We start from the raw sequence: 23,958 nt of genomic DNA, 5'->3' as shown, positions 1-23,958 counted from the left end.
GAAATTGAAAGCCAATAAACTACACCTTTGGCCTTATATAAATATAATAAAAACACGCCAAAAAAATGATTTGTAATAATTCTCCAGTACCCTTTTTAGAAAAATTTCTTAGATTTTAATTTCTAACACAAAAATTTCGAAACACTAATGTCGGGTTTTTTTAGAAACCCAATCCCTAATGGAACTGCCAAAAAATTCTCGGTGTCCACCCGACTTCCGGAGTGGTGTAGGTCATGGCTGGGGAAGGCTGACAGAGCTCTAGCCTGGGGGCCCGGGCTGTGGGGGGCCCGGTGTGTCGGGTTGACCAGATAAATGAGATAAACACACATCATAAATTAGCTTTAATAGTAAAAAAATTCGCTTGCGACGCTATTATACTTCATGGCCATGAACATTTTCAATTACTTATATAATTGTGCAATATATTTTTTGATTATTATGTGTCGATACTCGACAGCTCCATTATTAAAGTAGATGTATTAAAAATCGCCAATAATTCACTGTATAAGTACCCTTAATTTGAACTAAAACACAATTTTGAAAACGTTAATGTAGTGTTTCACACTGCCTTTAATCTTAGCGGTAGGTAGGGGGCCCGCCAAATATTCTAGCCTGAGGGCCCGTTTCAGGATGTGGGGACCATGGTGTAGATACACCGAGTGCAATAGACAAAAGACCGATAAACGAGAAATTAGGCTGTGAAGAAGAAAAAGAGCCTATAGGACTAATTTACATTCTCCTCCTTGCCCCCCCCAATATTAAATCCTGGGTGCGCCACTGGTAAGTATTTATTTTATATCAGACTTGTCTGCATGCTGGTTCAAATAGTTACATTACAGTCATGTATTTCTTTCACGTATTTCATAATAAAATGTGCAGCGCTTAGATATTCGATCGTCCAGTTGTTCTGGCATCTTCCATTCAACGTTAAGCGAAGTAAATGGCCCCACCAAACCACACCCGGTCTTAATCGGGCGTATCAAGCGTACGTTTGATTGTGAACCATCATTTTTTATGACTAGAAATGTCTCAGAAGCAGTTACGCAGTCGTCATGCACTCAAGTGTGTTACGACTTTGTTAAGAGTACCCATGTGAGAGAGAAGCACATCGAGGCAAAATTAAAAAGTAACAAAGGCTAATACAAAACTGCCGACCAATCTAAGTGAAGCACATAGGCAATTATGACACCGCATATTTTCTAAATACAACTAAATTGGTCATTGTGGCGACCAGGTCGGACGGTCCGATGGACCCAACAGCTGTTTGAACCGACTTGAGCAGCTCTTTCCTTTCCGTACACTTTAGGATATTCTCAAAGGATGTGGATTGCATTCTGTATTTCTCCAACACATGGACACGTTGAATGGGTAACGAGACCAAGCTCATAGAGCCTTCCAGCACTACCAGAATTATCATACTCGAGGCCCGCGAAGATATATAAACCAACTTATTTATGTTATTATATTTATGTTATTGTTATTATATTATATTATTTTTTCAAAGATTGGGTTCGTGATTGTTTCTCTTATATTACAAATAACTCCACTATTTCACTGCACTATTGTCATAGGGCACTAAGTCACCGAAATGTCTCAGTATGCTTTGAATTATTGTACTGTGAATTATTCTAACATCTAACAAAAAGTCCCCATGAGAAAGAAGAGTACGGTGAATCTTCTAATATATAAAAATTAATATTTGTTTGTTTGTTCGTATTGTATGCGCTGCCATACCGTTCATCCGATTGCGATACAACTTTGTTAACTTATTGCTTGCACTTCCGCGAAGAGTATAGGCTATATCTTATATATAAAAATGAATGTCTGTCTGTCCCGAATGCGTTCCTATACCATTCATCCGATTGCGATGAAATTTTGGTAAGTGGTTGTATGCACTCCGCAAAGGTTTCTGAATAAGTATAACCATCTTCTTCTTCTTCTTCTTCTTCATCATTCTATCTTCTTTTATTTGTATGGTCGCTATACCATTCATCCGATTGCGATGAAACTATCGTTAGTGGTTGTGCCAACACCTGCGAAGGTTTCTGAATTAGTACAACCATCTTCTTCTTCATTATATCTTCTTTTATTCGTATGGTTCCTGTAACATTCATCCGATTGCGATGAAACCTTCGTCAGTTGTTGTGGTAACACCCGCAAAGGTTTCTGTATAAGTACAACCATCTTCTTCTTCTTCTTCTTCTTCATAATTCTATCTTCTTTTATTTGTATGGTCCTTATACCAGTCATCCGATTGCGATGAAACTTTCGTTAGTGGTTGTGCCAACACCTGCGAAGGTTTCTGAATTAGTACAACCAGCTTCTTCTTCTTCATCATTATATCTTGTTTTATTCGTATGGTTCCTACACTATTCATCCGATTGCGATGAAACCTTTGTCAGTGGTTGTGGTAACACCCGCAAAGGTTTCTGAATTAGTACAACCATCCTCTTCTTTTATTTTATATTCTTCTATTCGTATGCGTTTCTATTCCATTCATCCGATTGCAATAAAACTTTCCTCAATAATTGTGCCAAAACCCGCGAAGGTTTCTGGATTAGAATAACTATCTTCTTCTTCTTCTATTTTATCTTCTTCTATTCACAATGAGACTTTGGTGAGTTGTTGTGCGCATGCCCACGAAGATTTCTGAATTAGAAAATCATCTTCTTCTTCTATTCGTATGCGTTCCTATACCATTCATCAGATTGCGATGAAACTTTTGTCAGTTGTTGTGCACACACATGCGAAGGTTTTTAAATTAGTATTATATAAAATACAACGTTTGTTGTTTATTTGTTCCATGCAATTTTGATTTTTTTTTACTGCATATTAATAACATTAATAACATAAATATACGACACCGAACAGGAGATACGAACCAGTGTCTCTCGGGAATCGTGCCCATGTGCACTGACCACTATGCTATAGGTATCTTATTTAATTGTGACGAATTTTAACTGTTGGTTCTTACAATACTCTTGAAGCGCTTTTTAAATTTTGTATTTTAAATCAAAGTATTAAATTACCTTAATTACTAACCGATGTCGGGACTGCTCCAAGATTTTTGTTGTAACCTGCTTGCACTTGCTAATAATTTATTTAACTATGTGAATTATGTGAACTATGAATGTGACATTATTTTATTGGACATATTATTATGTACCTACATAATTTGAAAACATCTCTGAGAATTATGTAAGTAGATACCTATAATAAATAGAAAAAATACACTTTCTCACAAAAGATTTTATCTATTGGTTACATATTTCTCAGAAGTGTTTTCAAATTATGTATGTTTAATAAAAGAATGTTACATTCTTAAATTTCGAAGATTTTTTTTTAAGATTTTAATTCCTGATACCTACTTATTGTTTTATGACTGTATGTATCTCAATTTCGTATACCAATCTTGTTATAGGTGCATAGCGAGCCGGTTGATAAATATTTTGCGAGGCATCAATTCGAGTCACTTTGTTGAATATCGCGCACTATGGGTTAATATCAGGTTACAAAACTTTCAGAAGGTGTTCTAAAAAAGGATCTATTTCAAGAGGTGCACAAGGGCTCTCGAAAATAATAAATTTACATAATAGCTGACAAGATCATAGACTATCCATATTATATATTTTATTTTATCTCTGGGTAGGGACATAGGTAGGCACACGCTTGACTATGGAATTACTTTTTTTCGTCGTGAAATATTGTCTTTCAAAATAGTAAGTAGGGATGACGCTGGCTTGTGATCACAGTAGAGCGAAGCGATAGGGAAAGCGACGAAAACGCTACACTCATTAGTTGATCAATAATTTATCACCAGTGACCAGAGTTGGGTTTCGGGAATTCTCGGGAAATTTTCGAAATTTTCTATCCCGAATCTCGAGAATTGAAATTATTAACATTTCGGGAAATCCCGGATCTCGAGAATCTTTTCTCGGGATTCGGGATTTCTTCATTATCAAATATTAATTGAAAAAACGATTTTCTATATGGAAAAAGTGGACAGAAAACACAAAACGTTCAAAGACTGATCGGGGCATTTAACACAATGAAGCCAACGTCGACTCAAAATGAGCGCAATTTTTGCAACATCAGGGAATTTTGTGTCTCAAAAGCGTACGCGATTGTCAGACGCAACGATTGACAGTCTGTGTTTTTTGAAAGTCTATTTTAATGAGTAATGTTTTGAATTATTTTTATTTTCCTACATCTGTTTTGTTTGTCTTCTTATATAAATAATAAAAAAATCATATTTTTTTCGAATTTGTCTGTATTTACACTGATTTTAGGATTTTTACAGGTTTTCTTTAAATTTCCCGATATCTCGAGAATTCTTTTCTGGAAATCCCGAATCTCGAGATTGAGATTTTCTCCGGAAATACCCAACTCTACTAGTGACATATCTAAGTAATGTGCTGACAAATTTTCCATGTTTGGTCTCAAACTCCATGTAAATTCATCAGGTCCCTTTTAAAGGACATACATAGATACCTACAACACAAATCTTTAAGTTGACAGACACACGATCTACTGACATTTTTAGAGCATTTTCACGAAACCTTCTCTTAGTCAGCGGTGGTTTTAGCTACGTGGAGATCTGTGGCGCTGACAAGTTGAGGCAGCTTTGTGAAAATGTTGCCTGTGCGATAAACCCTATTACGATATGTATCACAATGGGTATTATAATACAGTAAATGATGTGGTAGAGGTCGCTAAACAGATTAAATGACAATAGGCTGGACACATCGCTTGGCGAGTGGACAACCAATGGAAAAGTGCCGTACGGCATGTAGTACTACTCAAAGGGCACTAAACGCCCACAGGGATGCCCTAAAACCCACTGGATAGACGAACTCATAAAGTTCGGTGGATGTACGTAGCAGCAAAGAACTAGGGACCGAGAAGAAGGGAGGGAGCTAGGGGAAGCCTTCATCCATCAGTGGATTGACCCCGGCTGACGATGATTATTATAATAAACAATACTTATGTTTTCAGGATTTGTATGCTTCGATTTTTTTTATTTTATTTAAAATGCCCATACTTTCTAATGCACCAACTGCATTGCCTGCTTCATGGAGAATCGACACTACTTTCTAATGCACCAACTGCATTGCCTGCTTCATGGAGAATCGACACTACTTTCGAAAGTAGGCAGTAATACTTATATAATATTATGACTCTTCATTCGCCGCACTTAAGCAACGCATGACATGCCTACCCACACGGGACGTCACTGTTATTACCATACTAATGATTGCAGAACCTTACAGAGTAGATTTTCATAATATGCTTACTTTATCTTCAAAATAATTGAGCATTCTCCGATCTTCACAATTTATCCCGACTCTTCGCTTCACTGTGTGCACAGCTTCTATGACTAGGTATGCGTTCATGGGGATGCTGTAAAATGAAATATCGGCTGCGATCTTCGTCTGTTGAAGGCGTCCCCAGATCTTTTGCCCACTACACTGTCACGTAGATAGATAATAATACATAATAGGTGGGTAGGTACTATGTTTATGTTTATCAACATAAAAAAAAGACATTTTTTCGGCATAGTTTATTATTATATTAAAAATTGCGATAATCGTATTAAGTTTAAAAACATCGAAGAATTTACAGTAAGTATATTTTTATAAATACCTAATTTATATGAAAATCTATAGACACGAGAAATATTTTAGCATTAAGTACAAACACGCCAATCAGGAATAAGTAGGTTATAATATTATAAATAAATATAACGTAATTTTATTATTTAAATTATTAGTAGATAAGTGTCTATCAGTCATTGAATACATAAATGAAATATTTTTTTTACAAAATACACTGTGGTATAATATTATCCAAATACTTGTTGATATAAAATAAAATTATTCAACTTTTTCAAAAAGAATTATAGTAACCAAATAAAATTAAATAAATGCCATTGTAAAATGAAATAATCACCTTTCTGGTTGTTTGTTGTTTCACAACTGCGACATCTGTGATTTAAAAATTAAAGCTATTTTAGTTCATTGAAATATATCTGATAGATGGCAGTATAATAAAACATTTAATATTATTTTTTATTATTCTATTGTAATGAATGTCTTGTAGGTACTATTCGTAATAATACAAAAATGAGAAATGAATGATTCGTTATAGTTATATTATACTAAAACGGTATAACAATAATATGTCTAAAAAAACATTCAAGTTTTAATAATTTAATCGAAATTCCTCATAATATATAAATGTTTTAATAAATATTACATCTATCACAAAATACTAATTAAAATAGGTACCTATATTCCTAAATATCTACATCATGATGAATACTATTAAAAAAACTTATTTGATAATATAATCGGTTTGAAAGCAGATTAAATAGATAAATTATGTAAGAACTATTTTTTCTAACTCAACGATCATTTTGTACATACAAACAACATAAACACTACATTGAATGATATTTGGATGAATTATTCTTATATTTCAATAGTATAGCTAAAATGAAAAAGTATGGGATGAAATATCATAATATACACCCATTTCCTGGTTTACAATGTACATTGTACCTACGATGAAATGAACAATAATTTCTTACTGAATGAGGCCCAGTATGAAGGGACAAATTTCACTGGTTACTGGATGCTTAATAATATGTGGGATGGTTTCAAAGTCCTTAATAATATTATTTACACGTGTACTCTTCTTTCCTCTCTGTACAAACATCACAGTTAACATAGCAACACCAATGGAACTTGCAATGGCATTGTGTTGTGCGAACCACTTGGTGAGTATTGTATCCTCTTCCGCAGCACATTAAGTCGCAGCCATCTGTTGCTGGAATAACATAATATTAATTAATATTCACATATGAACGTAGTTATGCACAAAGCGGCCAAGCCACAATTTTGAAAAAAATGAGTTATTGTGATTTCCATAATCTCACACGTTTGTTTTACATTCTGCACAAATCAGCCAAGCTGCTGTCATACAAACATCTCATATAAATGCGTTTTAAAGATTTTGCAAATCGCAGAATATGACAATTTCGATTTGCATAAAGCAACTAAGCTGCTGTCATACAAAAATGTCATATAAATGCATTCTTAAAATATGCAATATTCGTTCTGCAAAAAGCAGCCAAATGATAATATTATGTACTTACGTAAATTTTTAAAGTTGTGACTGTAAGGTGTGTTTTTCTACATTGAATTAATAAACATTATTTTCTCAATTACATTATATGTTTTTCATTTTATTATATATAATATACAGATTTTTCATATAAAAAATAGTGCCAGGCAGCTAAATATTGATGTATAATTTACAAGTTTTTCGAATTATTTTCAGAATTTTGAAATTCCCATAATAATTTAGTAACCTAAAAGGCTATTTTTAGAGAAAATAATCAAAAATAAAGACTTTTCTTACAAAAATAAGAGATGGCTGCATTCTGAAGAATGCACATTCTAAAAAAATCATTTTACTCAAAACACCTGGACTGCTAAAACACCAAAATTTCATAGATTATATGCTTTTATCTCTTCAAAAGTTATACAAAATCATGTATATATATATAATATCTATCACTCAAAAAGTATACACAGTATACAGAGGCTTTGCTGATTTAAAGAAACACAATTTACATAAAAGTGCTTCTATCTCTGTTTGAGGTTTGTGTGGCTCGGCTGCTTTGTGCATAACTACGCTCATATTATATAATTTCTTTATCTAGATTTTGAGCACCAGAATAATTTCACAAAACTGACCTCCAAGTATTCAACTAAAATGCCTATTTCCCATAATCGCATATTCGTGGGAAACTTGGACCGTACATTCGATATTGATAAAAAGGATTTGAAGTTAAAGACATCAATTTTTCATTAATATAATGACATATTCATTCTATAGTATGTTTATATTCGGATATTGATATATTCCACCTACGTGAGGTGAGTATTATAGGTGGGCGTGTTTTTATAAATTCTTAAAATAGGGTCTACCTAGCTCATTCAGTCTACTTCCATGTATCTACTTTGAAATTTTTTGTATTTACTTTTTATACTGTTTCTCTAATACTGCATCCATTCCTCTGTTTTTTATACTATTTATTTGTTTTTAAATGTTATGTTGTGAATGTCTTAAAGTTATAATTTGTAAAGTCCACTACAGTAACATCCCGACTTATGCTATCCTGACTTACATGAACTCGGAGTTATACGGTTGAAGGATCCGACACTTCAGACCCAGTTCCACCAGAAAAACACAAGACAATCAAAACAACAGGTCTCAGTTCAAATGAAAAGTGCTTAAAAATTTTCGAAAAACTCCAATGAAGAACGCATTATAGCTACAAAGCAAGGAATAAAAAAAATATTAGTTTCCTACAAAGAAATTCTGCGTGAAAAAAGAAGGCATCGTGTCGTCAGACGAATTTGCTAGATTTTATGACGCTATCGACATCAAAATAACTTTTTTAGAATACTCATTTATTTTCTGAATATTTTGTACATAGAACTGCAATTTTAATAAATATTTTTCTGCTAAACTAGTGTTTTTGTTAGTCCTTGCTTCCAAATAAACAAAATTTATATGTATTTATTTGCAAAATTGTACCCCCAATCTACGCAAATTTGACTTTGACAGACCCACCTATCGCATAACTTCGGGGTATTACTGTATGTACCTATGTAAAACAAATAAATTTCAATTTAAATTTCAATAATAAATAACGATATAATGTAATCCTGGAAAACTTCTAATTATTACTGTAATGATGGTAAATATTGGTTAGTTACTTGTTTTTTAATCATAAAAAAACAATTGGTTTCTACTGCCATCTATGAAGAGTACGACGTAAGCTGTATTATTGTTTTAGTACTATCTTACAGATGGCAGTATAAATACTATACAAATCTGAACCTGAAATGATTAGATGAAAAAATAATGAATAGGTACTAAAGTTAATTATAATATTTTTTTATGAGGTACCTATGTTTATATAATATTTAGTAATGAAACTTTACCTCTAGACGTCCTGTTACAAAATCTCCCCACAGTGCCGAGTGATCCAGTGGCTATGTTTTTCTCGCAGTAGTTTGGGGACTCCTCCAAGAAAACCAAGTCAGACCTCTTTGGTATGCGTTTGTTTTGTGGTTGATGCGGCCGGGATCTGAAAATATGATAATTTTCTATAATTAAAGGTTATTTTTACATTAGACGTCGCTAGGAAAACGTGAAGAACATTCAACGCAGGTTTGGATTTGTAAAATGGGTAAACAATAGGTACCCATCAAACATGCTATTATTTCTATAACGGACGTATTAGGCATTGTAAATATTAAAACAAAATCCAAGTCATGCCTGACCTACCTAAAGTATTCTGTATTAAAAATAATTGTCCAATTGACTTTACAGGTTCATGGATATATAATACCAGGAGACGAGAGAAGATGGCAGAAGAGGTAACTACCCTGGAGTTCATAATTTAGTCAATTTTCAACTGTGTCAGGGAGGTACCTACTTATCTGAAGAAAATAATGTGAAGCCCTGTGTTTTCCTATTTTTACTGCTAGATAACTGTGTGATCCAAGTCGCTACAAAAGCCCCTTTCCATTCTACTCCCAAAATTAAAAACTCCCTGAGCATTCTCACCCAGGATTCAGCAAGAAGGAGATCAATATTATTACCTCTTCAACATCAACTGATATTCTGAATGCGATCCCTGAATGCGGACTCCTGTGACATGTTTGCACCGCGTGTACTTCCGCATAAGGGCCTCTCCAACGTGCTCGAAGGGAGGAAGTGACTTCCAGCAGGTCTTCATGGTGCAAGACCCCGATACTCCGTGACACTTGCATTCAGTGCGTAGTGACGATTTTACTACCTGCAAGAAAAAATGACTATGGTCAATTTATAGTTCCAATAATCATTTAGTGTTAACAACGCGACTGGTGCGTTTGCATTACCTGTCCATTGGATATAATTAACATGATATTTAAATGTGGTAATTAAATATTAATTAACAGATCAGCAGTGATTATGTTATTAATACTAAAGCAGCATGGAAGATTCATCCCACGTGTTTTCTGTTGTGTTTTTCAATCAGAAAATGTTTGTTTTTACCCAATAAAAATATAAATTTTGTAAGTACTCTATTAAATTTAAGGGTACTATGATGTTAGGCCAGGGGTCGGCAAACTTTTTACACTTTCGGGCCTCACGACTTAAAGTAGGTAATAATATTAACGAGAGAGAATGTATAATTAATAATCCATAAATTTTTATTATTTCAATCTTTAAAAATATAGAAATATTAAAAATAAGTAGGTACGATATTATTATGTATTTTTAAAACTCATAACAGAAAATGTGCTTTTTCGCAAATATAATATTATGTTTCCAGCATTAGTCTTTTTTGTTTTTTTGTTTTTTATGTCACTATGTAGGATTAGAATTTCGCTGCTTTTTTACGAAAATCCACAAATCTTGTTAAAAACAGTTTGTAAATCTTCCTTATTACCAACGAAAGTATCTTTTTGTGTTTGGCACACGTACTGATTTACAATATATTATATTATTATAATGATGTGGATTTTCTTCAATCGTTCTATCCCGCCAGCCGCTTGGTTGCCGACCACTTTAGTAATCAATCAGCGCCAGTGTTTTCAAAATCGGCTTCATTAATTTTATTCCAATGCATTATAATATATTGCATTATAATGCATTTTCATGTACCTATCATTATTAAAAATATTATTTACTATAAATAGTAATTAAATTAAATAAAAATTAAATGTAAGATGTTATAAAAATGCTCAGATTTGGTGGAAGGGTGTCAACATTTTTTTTACATTTTATTATATAAAAATAGTATCCTACAATACATAATAATAGTAATAAAGAAAGTACACAAAAAATCTAATTGATAAAATACCATTCTTTATTTTTATGACAGTAAGGGATTTCGGATTTCAGCCATTCGGGTTTTCGGCCATTCGGGATTCCGGCCTTCGGGATTTCGACCCAAACCCATATTTTTATTATTCCTACACAGAAAAATCGACAAAACAATTATCAAATAATGATAAGGACCTATTTAGGTACCTACCTACTATTTTGCTAAAACAAATTGCTGTTTTAAAATAATCATCTTGAAACTATTACAGTAGGTAACCTAATGTGACAACTCAGGACGAAACGGAATGTAGGTATAAGGATAGGGAGAGAATATTATGATTCTTGTATGTTATCTCGACTGGAAAGTTTTGAAGCAAAGCTCAATCGTAGCTTTTTGCTCTACCCGTTGCCTAGCGGGCTTTTGAAACCCCTACTTTGAATTTATATTATGAGAGATATCAAAGATAATGTGTTACTAAGAAATCTTGTAACTTGCAGTATTTACTCACATACACTTTGATTTTTAGATTATTATGCAAGAAATATGTAATTGCGATTAGTAGATTCAGTAGCATTATAATTTTTGTATAAATGCAGACTCGGTCGTAGGGCGACTATGTAATTGTAATAAAAATAATTAAAATAAATGAATTATAATATATTATTAAAATCTTATGTTTTTAAAATCAATGAAATATTTGAGTGAGGATTAACCTTCTCTTTTACAATGCTAATACATTTCGTCCGTTCCGATTATATCACATTGAGTTACCGTACGATGTCGATAATATAATTTCATTGGATAAAAGGTAAAAAATTGTTTTATCTATAAAATCATCAAAAAGGCATCAAAACTTAATAATTATTATAATCACACGAGTATTTCTATACATTCATAGACCCTACAAATCATAATACTTGACCTCATTCATCCCTTAGTTTCATATCTCTTTCTCACAATTTAGTATGTCTCCCTTCATCGCATATACCTACTTTTAGATCTATCTATCTAGTGTTCGTAATAGAATGCGATGCTCTGTTTACAATGTGCATTTATGACAGGTAAATGGAATCGAAAGGATATCTATCAATAATTATAAGTACTTACCTATTTACTGGATTATGCTATCCAAACATAAACTCTGCCATCACTCTTGCCAAGAACTTAAAAATATCACACGAACTCACACAGATACTAACAAGCCACGGAGCGGTGCGAGCTTATCTAAAAAGATTTAAATTGAGGGATGATGACTGTTGTCCATGTGACGGCAACACATCTCAAACTGTGTGGCATGTCATCAACGACTGCCCTATACTATAAAGGGAGCAATGGACTCTCAGGACTCGATGTAGACAGCATAATCATGAAATTTACCTCCAAAAGCCTCACAAAGTACTAAGCAATAGAACAACACAAGAACACTACACAACATATTTAATCCTGGCCATAAAGAAAATTAAAGATATAAATGGAGGAACCTAATTAGCCCCACATCAATGCAACTAACTCACCCAACCACCTTGTACAAAAAAGCAAGTAGCAATAATCCAGTATATCGGCTATTTTCAAAATGCTATTTCCGCTGTATTCCGTATAACCGAACAGTACCAATAATACTATTTAATTATATGTAATATTAAAAATTCTAGGATGATATAATTTATTATTGAAGAAGTGCATATTAACGAAAATACTTTCAGTTTAATAAGTTAGGTAACCTAACCTCCCCTCAACCGTTGTTTTTGGAGGAGACAGTATTATACCTAGGTGCCTTGTGCAAATACTCCAATCGGGCCTCGCATTTGCTAGGACCGGCATTATTTTGGAGTAACGAGGAGATAAGAAGTAAAGAAAGCGGACTATGCAGCTTCTAATCACACTGAGAGCGAGGAAATGACGTTAGACCTGGCTCGGTCACGTGATACTGATATTTTAGAATAATTTAAACCCGCTTGCCTGTTATTCAAACCAGCCAGATTCTGGCGTCCTAGAAGACTGATAAATACCATCCATAGAGATTATGGCATTACAAGGAAACACGGAAGAAGACTGGCGAGCAACACGAATACAATATTGTGGCATACTATGAAGATGTTTCAATTTGTATATTAACAATATTATTAACTGGGTAATAGTTACGATGAAACGGTAACCTTTTGAACAAACGCCGTCATACGTGGCAGTGAATAGCTAGGAACTAAGAAAAGTAGAAAGAGCTAGGGTTGGCCTTCATCCAGCTGTGGATCGACCTAGACTGATGATAATATAAAATCTGGTAGTTATATACGATTATATTAGTGTCTACCGAATTTAACGTATCACATCCTACGTACATATGTGTAATATAAGTGAAGAGATAATTGCCTTATTCCATTTTTGTATAAGTTTATCCCTCTCGAGAATAAAATAATTATAAAAGATTAATTTATTCCTCGCAAACCTTCGATTATTCAACCCTTAGGCAGTTTTCGTCAAACGGTTCAGTTTAATATTTTTTTTTATTTGGAGACGCTTCACGACAGTCAAGTCTCACCAGCTATGTACGTCTAATCGCCTAATGATATGTGGTTGTGAGGATAGGGTTGCCAAAATAATATAATTTAAATACCTATCAGTAATTTATTTCAAAGGTTTAAATATGAATTCTAAATGTGTGTTACGTATGGACGCAATAGAATAATAATTAAATTATATGTTTGTTTTGAATTATCTGAAAAAATAATCATATTATACGAAGCTGTGCGTGAGAGAGCGAAAGAGAGAGCCGAAATAATATAAAGTCTAAAGTGAGAGAATATATTATATTTATGTGTGAAAGATGGAGAAATACTATATCAATATAATAGTGGAAGGTAAAACAGAACATAATATGTAAACATATTAGTGAGAAAGGGAGACGCGGATAAGACGTAAGGTGGTATAAAACATGATGTATGCGCGTGTGTGGGAGAGGGATAAATAAAGAATATATTAAAAGTGGTAAGATGATAGACAGGAAACGTAAATGTATTGATAGAGCTGAAGTTGACGAGACAAAACATATGTAAATGTGTATGAGAGAATGAGACAGGGAGAAGAAATATTAAAAGGGGTAATGTGAGAGAAATTGTGTTCATAGAGGTTTTTCAGTAATATAGTCTAAATGTGATTTTAAACCTATTAATTTTGAGAAAAAAATGCAAATTGTATTCTCACACTGAAGAAAGGTTTACATAACAACAATGTCATTTTACTACTCGTAAGATTTTAAATGTGTAACATGTAAATATTATTTTCATTGTTTTAGTGCCTAATGTGGGTCATCCCATTAATATTGCGGTATTTTGAAAACCTACAAATATTTTTTTAATACAATAAGTTTAATTGAAGACATATTTTCTATTACTATTATTTAATATCTTTTCCCATTTTGTCCGTCATTTTTCAATCACTTGGCAATAGAACTCTTCTTTCTTCCTATTCTTATATTATAATATTTATATAACACTACAACAGTCCATGCGGCTCAATGAAAGTAGTGTGGTGAAACAGTATTGCAGTTATACAATCGTATTATAAACACCCAGGCTATGAGACAATCACATAAATGTGTGAACCCGGAGTCCCTCTACGAGAAGACAGTGCTTAGTGCGCTGGACTACGAGGGTTGCCTTTGGCTGAAGAATAATAATAAATTAAGCTCCCTTTAGACGTCATCTTCTGTACTAATCCGTTTTCTATTAATATGATTTTGTAGATGCTGATGCGGATCATGGTCACATTTAAATTACCTCAGTTTTTGTAGGGCCGATTATGCCGTATGAAGTCTGGCATTATCATTATGTAACATGACACACATTCTGTTGGTCAGAGTTGGCGTGGTGAGTTCTTCAATCCGCAGATTTTGGTATAGTTAGTGTTCTACTAAACATTGATTATGATTTTGTTCTCGATGGTGAAAATCGTTCAAATTGCAAAATACTTTTGCGACCCTGCGACGACTGAAACTGAAGGCTGTATTTATGGTCATATTATATAGGACAGGCGATCGTTTGTTACCAGATTTAGAGACCTGATCATGCCAAAACACAGCGATACCTTGAGGCACATAGACAGATCCGAATTGGTATCGTGTTAAAACTTTTTAACGAAATAATATAACTATGACATTTGAACATTACAAAACGAATCGATAATTTAAATATATCGTGAGGATTTTCTTTATTTAATGTCGGTAATATATAATTTAAAACAGTACCTATCTTAAAATGTTGATGAAGTATTCTTTATTTAAATCTACATATATTTCCCTTTTAATGAACCGAAATATAAATGACACCCCAAAAGTTCAACTCGAAGATGTTGAAAATAACCTTCTTCTATCTATGATGGAGCCTAAACGTATAAACTTTAAGCAAAAAAAGAACCTTTGGTCTACTACGGCTCATTTACACGAGTCACTGCGGATAATCCTCCGCAGGGAATTGGATTCAGGCGTTCACTTTTTGTTTTCACGTGTCACCGAAAGTGAAATACTCAATTCATTCCAAAATGGCGTCAAGTGAAATAGCGAACACAGACACAGCAACCAAGAACCACAAAACAAAACTTTGTTTATTACAATCAGTATGTACTATCAAATATGATGTGGACTGCAGGAACATCTATTTAACCGGTTTGTTTTCAATTATTCAAAATGACAGTTTACGTACCGTAATGTACGTACGTATGTAAATATTATGACAGTATTCAGGGGCGCAGTGCGAATGCGCGGAATCATCCGCAGTGATCAAAAAATGATCCAAAGTAGAACAAGTTCAACTTCATTCACTTTTGATTCCGGATGATCACTTTCGATGATTCGTTGATGAATGTGCATTTACACGGGTCACTGCGGATGATTCATCCGCGATGATCGTCAAAAGTGAACAATGTAAACGGGACTTTAGTTACAAGTGACTTCAAATAATTACAGTTCGATTAAAAAAAAAATACACTGCCAATATAACCTTATACTATACTTTTAGATTCACTCAAATCCTAATTAGTTAATTACGTGCTAATTGACTAATCGTTCATTAATTAAATAAGTATTCGTTCATTTTTCATTTGACTCTCTCAAGTAATATTGCCGTAACTATAGACTGCTAAAAATTTTAACTATGACTAAAAAAACATTCGGTACAGTCGATTTTAATCAAAATTTTATTTAGTATTCCAGTTTGTGCAATATTGGACTGGCTCTCATATATGCAATATGTTAGCTGGTAACATGGCTCTGATTCAATACAACCTCCGATAAACTATAAAAAATGCAGTTCTAATGTTGTGCAAATAAGGGACAACTTATTTATGATGGTAAAAAAAGCTGATAGGATTAGTTACCACGTGAAAACACGACACAAACAATAATTGTATTCTATATTTAATTGGATATATTGTATTTTTTTTAAATTCTGTAACATTTGTCGTGTAACCAAGCCTGTCTATAAGTGAAACAGTGTTTGGCTGATATTATGAAATCGGCGTATCCATTGTCCCATAATCAGGGCTCGAAATGGACCGGAACGCACCGGAGCGCTATTCCAGTTCGTGAAATATGTAAAGTTATCGCTCCGTCACACGGACAAAATAATTTGACCGTCTGAGCTACTAGATATTCCATAGATATAACAAAAAATCTAGCACACTTATGTTTATAATATACAGATAAAATTTGATAACCTTGTTAATATCCTCAGAAAATTTTCGAGCGCTCTGGTTCGTAAACTTTTTCATTTCGAGCGCTGCCCATAATACCGGCAGAAGAAAATATTTCACCTTGCGACATTGTATTAATATAAATGGCTGTGATCCATCTGTTTATTTATCTACATTTGTGATTATGGCGCCACTGATTAGCTAACTGAGCAGCTTAAGCGTTAACCTGTTATGTCATGGGTCCCCAGTTCGAATCCTGGGTCTGACAAATAGGTACACATATTAGTTTTCAATTTGTGTATGCGTCAAAGTATGGACCTAATAGGTTGAGGAAGTGGCTAACATCCATTTTTCGTAAAAACAAAAATCTGTTTCTATTTCTGTGGAGTTCTATTAGGATCGGACGTGGTCAAAGAAGATTGGCTACGGGCTTGCGCAGACAGAGAGCGGTCAGGCGGTCTGCGTTCCGCGTTCGGAGTTCTGCGTTCTTTGTACTGTATGGACTTCATACTGTATGGGTACACAGCCGGCGGTCAGCCCGCGCCGGTCAATTGGAACGCTAGCGTTCTAGAGTTCTATTCCCGGAATTACAAAGAACGCCGTACCTACCGTCCAGTCCCGTCATAGGAATTTGAGCAGTCACACAACATAGAGCGAAACCACACGGGGGAGTGAGTACGCAACAGCGGTGCTTTCTCACTTCCACTCGCAGTCGGAATAAAGCAGTCTCGCATTATGCAGCGCCTGTGTCACTACAACGTTTGTAAACAAATGGAACGCTTATTGTTGACCGCCACCTGTCTGCTGTCCCTGAACACTAACGGGCAACGGTCGGTTGAACGCAGAACTCCGACCGCTCTCTGTCTGCGCAAGCCCTAAATGACACAATTAGGTTTTCATAGAATAGAGACGGTTGCTATTTCGCAGAGGTTTGATAATACAAAAATCAAAAAGTATCGACAAGTACTGCCTCAATAGTATCGCATAGAAGAAAAGGTACTTATTGAAATATCGGTTAAAATTATCGTTAACCTTCACCATCCCTAAAAATAATGACCAACAATGTTATATGTACGTATGTAGCATGAAAACAAAATTTCTCCTTTTCCGTTTAATACTTTAATAATTTCTCTGTCAATTATTCACAAGTCGCTAGCCCACGTGTTTCTTACGAGTTACACGTGAAGTACTGCGTTTGTTTCTGAGCTGTGACTCAGTTGCGTTATCATTAATTCTATCAGACAAGTCAATTATCGTCTGGTCGTATGGGATAACTACCGGCGTGAATAAATTTATCAGTGGCGGCTCAATATGCGTACTTTAACCCGGCGCACACGTGGGAGAAATCGCCCCTTAAATGTATCTTACTTTATTGGAACTAACCGCAGTTACTTGCACGAGAAATTGTTGAGTAAACATTTTGTTTATTGATCTAAAAAAATCGGTGTGTGTACTTATATACGCGCGTTAGAAGTTATACTTCTTGGCGTAACAAAACAAAACAAAACAAGCCGTTACCTGAGTCTAATAATATTACAGTTGATTAGGTTGATGAAAACGTACGCAATTCATTTGTGTCTCATAAAGCACATGAAAATTGTAATTTAATTATTGTATTGGACCAAAACTCATCTTTGCCATACAGCGGTTATAATCGATTCAGAAGTGCCCATGATGAATTAATAAAAAATCAAATTTTAATATATTTTTTGAATTATTTACCCTCAACATTCACGAAATTTATTTATTTATTGATATATAATTTTACTCATAAATAATACTTACATAAATATAGCCTCAAATCTTGATACACAATCTTTACAATGAAAAATAAATATACACTCCAATATAAACAAAGTTTTATGAATATAAATTAACAGTGTAGAATGTTAGTCTCCTGAAATTTGTTTATAAACATATATATTTATTTTAATACAATATTAGTTATGTTTACAACACGTGCTGTTTACTTCGTTGTATTGCATGCGCATGTACCCCTGATAACGAAATGAGTATAATCATAATAATGAAATAATCAGATCTGTTTTCCCAAATGCGCCAAAAGAAGTATTAATTCAAAAAAAATCAAGATTTTGTTTGGTTTGAAGAAAGAACAGGCTAGATTGAGACTGTCTTCAGGCATTTGTAACACGCGGCAGAGCTAGGTCAAACATTGTTTCTTCACCTTCAACGTGTCAAGAGTCTGCATGGTTCACTGTAGTGCGAGACCACCACATACAGTATTTTTTTTCGAATGTCTACGCTACTATGGATCAGCACCGTCAGAATAAAAACCCGACATTCCATGGCATTCATGAATAATTTGTGCAGCCATCCAATATTTACTCGTTTACTGAGTAATACTCCAACGCGGCATGTCAGTGTGGACGTCACAAACGGACTCTAAATGGCCATAATATGTAATTATAACCGTTAGCTTTTACGCTTTTACTTAAAATACACTAATCTATTCAGTGGTGAACAACCGGCGACTTTTGTACTCTTCGGTCAGCTAATACATATAAGTTAAAGTAATCATAAAATTGACGCTGTTTTATTGTTGATGTCACAAGTTCCGACACGCCAATCCATCATTGCCGTCTAGCTTCGTGGCGAATGTCGCAGACTGGAAATTAAATGAAATCAAATTGTAGAATGTGGACATAATAAATCGATTACCAAATGCCTCTAAGGAATTACGGGACGATATAAATATTTGTAACATCCGTGTCATCATTATAGCCAATATAAATTGTATATTGTTTGAAACTTTCACTCAGGCCCGCGCCGAGCAGGGATTTCGGGTTGCACAGCACTCGGGCGGTAGCGGAAAAATAATGGACATTAAACCTGTTTTAATAATCATCATCATCTCATTCCCTCTAGAATCTTTAGTCAAGATCCACTGCTGGATGAATGCCTCTCTTTGAAATCTCCGCCCTTGTCTGTCTTTATGCTTTCGTTGTCACATACTTCCGCTAAACTTAATTATTTCATCAGTTCAGCAGGCTTTTGAACGCTCTTAAGGTTTTTTTATATATCTCTTGGATATCACTGGCAATATTATTAAGAAATATATTTAATTCAATTACATTAGGTAGGTAAGTAAATTCTTTCAGTAGCAGGTAACTAAGGATATTAGATTCAAATCCTAATCCTGCAGCATCATATGCCCAGTCCCAGTCCCCATGTGACATTTCTTGGACGATAAAACTATAAACTTAGGCGCTATTAATCGCAGTTTGGAGAAAACAGTTCATAATGATTTCCAAAAAAATAAGGGTTAATGTCAAAGGCTCTGGCTAAATTAAAATCTACTCATACAATATAATACCCGTTGTGGGTAGGCGAGTAATTTCCAATAAGGTTTTATTTTCAGGTAGTGCATTTTTTTGAATTCGCATCAAAAAGAGTAAGTGCCCAGTTTTCATGCCAAAGTCATCAAAAAAGCCTCGATAGTAAATGTGGGGTATCCATAAAGACACATAGAAAAAGTATTTATGACTAACGTATCACAGTAAAGTTGTAGACAACATACTGAAAAGCATTGTCTCAAAGTTTCAATAGTGTGGGCTAGTCCTAACATAATATAGATATAAAAGGTTTTTGCAAAAATATACTTAAAAAGCAGACAGATTGATAAAGTTATATATTATTTAAGTATTACATGCGATTTTTTTCGATGTTAATAAACATTTTTTTGAAAATTCTGCACGTGCTATTTATTATTTATTATTATATATATATTATTATTGTAATATATTATATTGTAATATTTTTTTAATTTCGATTATTGTCTCACGATAGTTCAACATTTTTGTATTTTTATTTACGTATGATATCATAAATTAAATTGTGAATATTAAAAGGTTAAAATCAAAAGGGCTTCTATCCATTTTTTTTAAATTCAAAACAGTCGCTCTCTGAAATGTTAAAGTTAAACTAAATAACTTTGTTATTTTTTATTTACATACATGGTAAAAGTAGTTCAGTATACACTATTAATATAATATAACTTATCATGTGAGTACCGACACATCTCTAAGAACTATGTCATTATTTTATGTATATATCTCAATATGTAAGTGATGAAAAGACGCCATTTTGCTTTTAACCTACTCAATTAAAGAAATACTACAATTACTTTTGATTATGTAAGTATTAACTTATTTATAGTTAATTTTATGCGGGTGCTAATTACGTGACTTTATGTTAATAAAAAACCTTGAAATAATAATATGTTAAAAGATAAATACAAAATAGCGATCACAATATTTAATACAAAGTTACAATATACCAAGTCGCCTCTGTATTCCAATTTGATGTCAGGCTGTTAGCACTATTTTGATCCAAAAACCCCTTTTTTGCACGTTTACTAAATCGTGACCGAAACCTATGGCCATGTTACCTTATAAAACGCATGGAAAATATACCCTTAACTTAAAACCCAGGTTCATTATTGTCCTTCAAAGGGCATATTAAGTATGCATTGCATGCCAATGTAATGATGAGGCTGAGTTTGATGTAGAGAATATTTTGTGAATATCAAAACCTGCAAGTTTTATATAGATTTTATCGAACCTTTTTTTATTTGATTTAAAATATTTTGAATATTTACATCTTGCTCAGATATTATAATGATGTTGTTTGAATGTTTACGTATTTTGGAAATATTGGTGAGACGGTATAAGTAATAAATATTTAAATAGTTACATACTTATATAATATTTACATAAATTGCAAAAACTAGTGATACAAAAATTCTTATTTATTGCTTGAATTATATAGGTTAGTACTGATACCAAATAATATAATAATTAATAAATACCTAAATCTCCCATTAAAATCATGTAATCGACATATTTAGAAGAATAAATATTCAACCCGTAATAACAGTTAACGAGGCAAAAACTAAATACATGCCTGTCTATGTCACACCACGAGAAGCCGCACCAAAGTTAGATATTGGTGCATACAAGTTTATATTATAGTATACAACGGTCGACAGTTTCATATACCTTGGATCTCTTGTAACTCAACATAATGATATTACAGAAGAAATCAACAAGAGAATCATGTCTGCGAATAAATGCTACTTTGGTCTGTTAAGACATTTTAAGTCCCGCTTACTATCTCGTCGAACTAAAAGCACTCTTTACAAGACACTTGTAAAGCCAGTGCTCACCGCTCACCTACGCATCGGAAACCTGGACATTAACTCTGGAAAATGAACGAGCCCTGAACATCTTTGAAAGAAAAATTCTCCGCCGTATATATGGACCGATCAGGGATGGCACCAATTGGAGGAGAAGATATAATGCTGAGCTCTACGGACTGTACGAAGATTGCAGCGCAGTTCAATCAATTAAGATTGGGAGACTGCGATGGCTAGGTCATGTGCACCGTATGAATGACAATGAACCGGCAAAGAGAGTGATGTCCAGCAATCCAATAGGACGTAGAAGAAGAGGGGGGCCAAAGATTCGCTGGTTAGATGGAGCTGCCAGTGACTGCCGTATTCTGGGGGTACCAAATTGGAAAACGGCCACACTGGATAGGGACAGGTGGAGGGAGCTGTTGGAGGAGGCCAGGACCCACACCGGGTTGTCGCGCCCCTGATGATGATAATAACAGTTACAACTTTTAAATGACATTATAGACTCTATATAGCGGAATGTTAGACCAGAATGCAAGACAACAAAACAAAATAATACCATGAATCGTGGAATAGTGAAGAAAGTACCATTCCTTTACCACCTGCGTGGCTGAACGAGATAGAGAGGGGCAGATGGAAAATAGTCCCTAAAACGCCACATTTTTTTGCGTTAAAGTGCGCGTATCTACCAGCCTAGTTTTAATAATAATTTGATATCCAATATAATATTAAGTAGATATATATTTTTTGGAAATGGAAAATTTTATTCTTTTTCTGAAGGTCACTCGTGAAACCAACTCTAAAATCTTCGTATTTTCAAGGATTTTGACTAGTACTCGAACGTATAATATACGAAATTTTATTCGGCTGTACCATATTACTTTATATTATATATATACTAGCTGACCCAGCAAACGTTGTTCTGCCATATAAATTATTTCTAGTGAATATTTTGGTTGTTAAATAAAAAAATAACGAATGTATCGTAAGTGTGTGGGGACGGGATATATGACAGAAAGAGGAATAGAGCGCTGTAGACGATGACCGCCGATAAAAACAAAAAAAACATCAACCATTCATTTTCTCAATTCAAAAGGAGTAATGATGTTCATAATGAATGAATTACCTGTGACAGGATCTCGTTGTTTAATGTTTATGCAATATCCGTCTTGTCCCTTCCAGAAAATTAGCGGATATTGGAGAGCGTCGTATGAACGGTGTGTGTCAGCGATGAACTCCAGATTATTGTTTCTTCTTCGAATCACGATTTCTCGCGTCGATGTGCGGTCGCCAACCATGATTCCAGCAATGTCGTCAATAACAGGCGCATTGAATCGACGCACGTGCTCTCCAGCTGGTGTTTTATCAGGATTGATGACAATAGCGTGATTGTCACTTTGCAATTCGTACATGTGTGCTTTGAAGAATTTCAATAATTCATTGTGCTCATTCAACAGGGCGTCCAGTTCGCCGACGATACGCCTGGCATTAGGCGAATTGAGGCTATTGTAGCCGCAACGTGCATCCACATGATTGATGTCCTCACCGCCCATGAAGTAGATTTGTAAAAATTTATGTGGTTCGTTTGGCATTGGCAGCAATGAGCCTACTTTGTGGTATACTTGGCCTTTGATTTTGAACGTAGAATGGAATTGTTGACCATTTGCCGCAGTATTGTGAACTATGTCTGTTGCTCCGAACGAAGTCTTTTGGAAGCATGAATTGAATGTGCGAATGGACTTCAGGAGCAGGTTTGAATCTGGAACCGTGCCGATGAGCAAGCCGTTCAATGGTTCTGGTGGTATCTCAATTTCTGGTAGTTGCACTTTTCCTGATGCGCAACACATCCCGGCTGACTCATGTTTGAATTTGAGCGCATGACAATGGGGACATTCTTTGTCCATAGCACCAATCAGCACTTTTGGATGAGCGGAATATTCAATATCTGGCTCGTACTCGAATGCGAGACGAAGGAACGAAGCGGATGTAAATGTTCGATGTACTTGTTGGCGTTGTCGGTCATTTGCGCTGCGTGTGTTAACTAAGAACCGGCGCGCTTGCCTCCGTTCCAATTGTCGTTGTTGATTTCGTTCAGCTCGTGCCTCTTGTGATTGGGATGCACGCAATTGCAACATGCTTACACGCACGTTTTTGTTATCTTGTTGGATTTGTTCGTCTGTTCTTTCTGCTCTACTATTTCGCATGTTTGTTGCTTTATTTGTTCGACGGC

The 23,958-nt window shown here is 34.5% G+C and overlaps 1 protein-coding gene across 1 annotated transcript in view; it reads right to left on the bottom strand.

The window, feature by feature from the left end:
- Positions 1-6,484: 6,484 nt before the first annotated feature.
- Wnt2 (Wnt oncogene analog 2) overlaps positions 6,485-23,958 on the bottom strand; it is a 231,363-nt gene continuing 213,889 nt past the window's right edge. The window contains exons 5-7 of the mRNA XM_085942730.1: positions 9,681-9,877; positions 9,018-9,163; positions 6,485-6,828 (exon numbers count right to left, since the gene is read on the bottom strand). Of these exons, the coding sequence (XP_085798856.1) occupies positions 6,677-6,828; positions 9,018-9,163; positions 9,681-9,877 (495 nt within the window). The 3' untranslated portion in view covers positions 6,485-6,676. The remainder of the gene's footprint in view (positions 6,829-9,017; positions 9,164-9,680; positions 9,878-23,958) is intronic.

The sequence above is a fragment of the Rhyacophila brunnea genome, unplaced genomic scaffold (assembly GCF_057557595.1).
Source record: "Rhyacophila brunnea isolate RB1 unplaced genomic scaffold, BYU_Rbru_1.0 scaffold_15, whole genome shotgun sequence".
Classification (NCBI taxonomy): domain Eukaryota; kingdom Metazoa; phylum Arthropoda; class Insecta; order Trichoptera; family Rhyacophilidae; genus Rhyacophila; species Rhyacophila brunnea.
Note: the sequence above shows the minus strand (reverse complement) of the source record. Positions and strands in the feature narration are given on the sequence as shown.